The 4,124-nt window shown below is 30.2% G+C and overlaps 1 protein-coding gene across 1 annotated transcript; it reads right to left on the reverse strand.

Moving 5' to 3' along the window:
- Positions 1–1,437: 1,437 nt before the first annotated feature.
- Positions 1,438–3,903, reverse strand: LOC107841134 (probable aspartic proteinase GIP2). Its single transcript, XM_016685138.2, has 2 exons — positions 3,154–3,903; positions 1,438–2,365 (listed from the first exon to the last, which is right to left on the reverse strand). Exons 1-2 carry the CDS (start codon positions 3,662–3,664, stop codon positions 1,584–1,586), a joined length of 1,293 nt encoding a protein of 430 aa, XP_016540624.2. The 5' UTR covers positions 3,665–3,903; the 3' UTR covers positions 1,438–1,583.
- Between the last annotated feature and the right edge of the window lie 221 nt (positions 3,904–4,124).

Genomic DNA, 4,124 nt, shown 5'->3' on the forward strand with positions numbered 1-4,124 from the left:
TATATATATACTTATATACTAATATATAAAGCATATACACATGTATACATTAAATATATACTACTTTAGAGTCTATATTTTATTTATACACATATATACGTACCATTCAATATATGTACTACTTTAAAAGATATGCTCCAAGATATATACTACAATATAATGATATATATACTATTTTATAAAACATATACACATGTATACGTTAAATATATACTACTTTTGAGTCTATAGAAGATATATATATACATATATACGTACCATTCAATATATATGTACTACTTTAAATAAAATATACTACAATATATACACACACTATATATATAGTTATATACTAATTTATAAAACATATGCACATGTATAGGTTAAATATATACTACTTTAGAGTCTATATTCTATGTATACACATATATACGCACCATTCAATATTTGTACTACTTTAAAAAATATTCTCCAAGATATATACTATAATATAATGATATATATACTAATTTATATAAAATATACACATGTATACGTTAAATATATACTACTTTAGAGTTTATAGAAGATATATACACATATGTACGTACCATTCAATATATATGTACTACTTTAAATAAAATATACTACAATATATATACTACAATGTAATGATATATATACTAATTTATAAAATATATACACATTTATACGTTAAATATATACTACTTTAGAGTCTATAGAAGATATATACACATATGTACGTACCATTCAATATATATGTACTACTTTAAATAAAATATACTACAATATAATGTTATATATACTAATTTATAAAATATATACACATTTATACGTTAAATATACACTACTTTAGAGTCTATAGAAGATATATACACACATATATAAACATATCATTCAATATATTTGTACTACTTTAATTAAAAACATATACTATAATATATATATACTACAATATATATACACACTATATATATAGTTATATACTAATTTATAGAAGATATACACATGTATACGTAAAATATATACTCATTTAGAGTCTATATTCTATATATACACATATGTACGTACCATTCAATATATGTACTATTTTAAAAAATATGCTACAAGATATATACTATAATATAAATGACCCAAACAGTCAAAAATAATTTTTTTAAAAAAATAAAATTAAACGGGCTGATCAACCAGCGGGACTAGACCGAGTTTGGTCCGGACCGGATTAACCGGGCACAAAAAATAACCCATTCTAAAACCCGAAATCCTACAGCCCATAGGCTGACCGGGTTGGGCTGGGTTAAACCGGCCCATTTGACAGGCTTATTACTACAAATGAAACAAGTATGGTTGAACCTTTTTGATGATCTTGGAAACATTAAAACAAAAAAAAAAAAAAAAACATATAAGTCATGCGATCGTGCGATGCACGGGCACCAACCATCTATTTTTAAAAAAAAATTGAAATAGGAAATTATGTAGAATAAAGGGGCTAAGTACATAAAATGATACAAGGCGTACACATGTGCATGCACAGGCACCGACCATCTAATTTATTACTGGAATAGGAAATTATGTAAAATAGAGGGCAAAAACGAGAACAGTACTTAGGCTATAATGGTATTATCGTACTTAGAACATGATGTTTGTTGAAGCTTGAGTGAGGAGCTGAAACCTATTTTCTTTCTTGGAAGGTCAAATACCAAGAGGTTCTCTTCCAATTGATGTCCTCCAATTACAATAGATGGTTCCCTTGTTTGGTCTTGTCCCACAAATGCTAAACACACAACATCCTTACTAACTTGTACCACTGAATTAGTCCCATAAATTTTCCAAAATGCACTCGGCTTGTGCAGGACAATATCTATCACGGGAACATCTGGTCCAACGTTGGTGCTTCTAATATTTTTGGAACTAAAGCAGACATCAAATTGTTTCGTAGGAGGCTCTACAAGTGACACGTTCTTTGAAAGCGCCTTTATGAAAGTAGTTTTAAAAGCATCATAAATGCTAGTGTGCAAAATTGTGAATGGTTTCGCTGTGCTGATCATTGTCCCACCATCTCCTTCTTTCTTATTAATAAATAGCAATGTTTTATTTAGTGGAACATCTTGTCCCGCGATTCGAATGGATAAAACTTGGATATAGTACTCTTCAGATGCCACAAATCCCCTTTTATTATTTGCGATTAGTTTGGTGTAGAGAAGATCATTGGAGATGTCAATCCTCTTAGGATTGTAAACATAATATGGGCCAGAACCAATATAGATGACTCCACGAGATTTTGTAGATGAGCTCAAACATATACCAAACTTCCTGGTGAATTTAGGGTCTAAAGCAAGTTGATTGGGAATGGAAATTGGACTTTCGCGCCCAAAACCTGCAACTCCTGTTAAGACATAATACAATTGAATAATTACAAAATGTCCATTCTAAAATTTGTTAAACTCTTAAAGATGAGGTTATGTTAAAAAATCTTCGTCACCTGAAAAACAAAACATCTCTCCACATGGTCGGCCACTCCCAATCCCAATTTATTTAATAATATTGTTTTGACTCCAAACAAGTTCAAAAAGTAATAAATAAAGACTTTTAATGCTTATATCTTAAATATTTCATAACATTTATGTGATTAGATAAGACATTTGAAACTTTGAGGATTTAAAAATGGCATAATACTTATATTGCTATAAAATCTTGTCATTATATATGAATCATAAAATAATAAGTTTAACGTCAATTGTTTGTAAATCGTATACCGTCTATACCATTATTTATGCCCTATGGGGAAGAATCGAATACACTGCTGAAGCTTTTGCTTAATTATTGGATCACTGACAAATCCAAACCTCCCTGGAACATGTGAGACGCTGTATGACCAAAGTTTTGATCATGTCTCATGAGTACACCACACATACAGAAAGGGGAATACAGTTGCAGACAAAATTGCTAATGCATAGTGTTAGCTACAATTAATATTTTAGTTAAGTTTAACACTCCGAAATTTTTGATGTCCCATGGGGTGTTATACTTGTGGTTCTATTTTGTGATATTATACCGGATATATCACAAGACAAAAGAAATTGTATGGGTCCCACTTAAAAGTGGAGTATATGTGAAACTTTTAAAATTTTAACTAAAATTAAAATAAGGCATTCACACAGTATGATTCAATACCTGTGACTCCTTTAGCGAAGGATCTCACCATATTGCGGCTAAGCATGCAACCAAAAATAAACCGTGGCCAAGTGAAACGAACACCAGGAGTAGAACCAATGGCCAATACATCCTCATCAACTTCTGCGCTATCGTCAAACCAATCGATCAATGGATTATCACCCCAAATGAAGCAAGTATTATTGTTGCATCCAGGCTGCAGTTGAGGTTTGAATCGGCAGTCATCACAATAAAGTGACTTGGAATAAGAGCATTGTGTGGAATTACATACAGCTGATTTGTATGTAGAACTTTTGTAACCTTTGTCACAGTCCACCCATAAGCTTCTACCACCTAGATGGACTAAGAGTTTTATGGGGACTAAAGGAGTTCTTTGACCTACTTCTGTAATGTATTGTAGGGTTGTTGCATCTTTAGTAACTGGAATGTATAGTATTTCAGCTGAACAAAGGAAAATATTGAATAGGAAAAATAAGAGAAGTATAGACAATGGGAGTTTGAATATTACCATGGTAGAAAAAGAAAGAAAGCAAATGTTGGTAGAAAAAGAAAGAAAGCAAATGTTACAATTAGAGCAAGAGGAATTCTACTTACAGAGTTGCACATTTATAGTAACGCGTTTGTAGGTTTTTCAACGTTACTACAGTCTGTATAACGGATAATATGATCCATCTTTGTTTGTTTGCAATGATTAGTGAACCTCTATAATGGCTCCTTGTTTCTTATAAAACTCGTCCATTTTGGATGTCTTGCTGACTAAAATAACTAGTCTAAAATATTATTTGTTCTTTTAGAAAATTAAACTAAAATTAATTATCAGCTCTCAATTTATATGATTGACTTTATTTTTAAGTCGGTCGCAAAAAATTGATATATTTCTATTTTTAATAACATTTTAGCTTATGCTCATTCTTATCTTAATGAAATGATTTATAATCATATAAATATATATTACTTATTTTAGATAAATT

This window comes from Capsicum annuum, chromosome 1 (genome assembly GCF_002878395.1).
Source record: "Capsicum annuum cultivar UCD-10X-F1 chromosome 1, UCD10Xv1.1, whole genome shotgun sequence".
Taxonomy (NCBI): Eukaryota; Viridiplantae; Streptophyta; class Magnoliopsida; order Solanales; family Solanaceae; genus Capsicum; species Capsicum annuum.

Bases quoted from the DNA above. Each gene is read 5' to 3' on its own strand.
- LOC107841134 (XM_016685138.2), bottom strand. From the start codon at position 3,664: ATGGTAATATTCAAACTCCCATTGTCTATACTTCTCTTATTTTTCCTA. The intron at 2,366-3,153 runs GTATTGAATCAT...ATGTCTTAACAG, and splicing joins CTTCGCTAAAGGAGTCACAG to GAGTTGCAGGTTTTGGGCGC.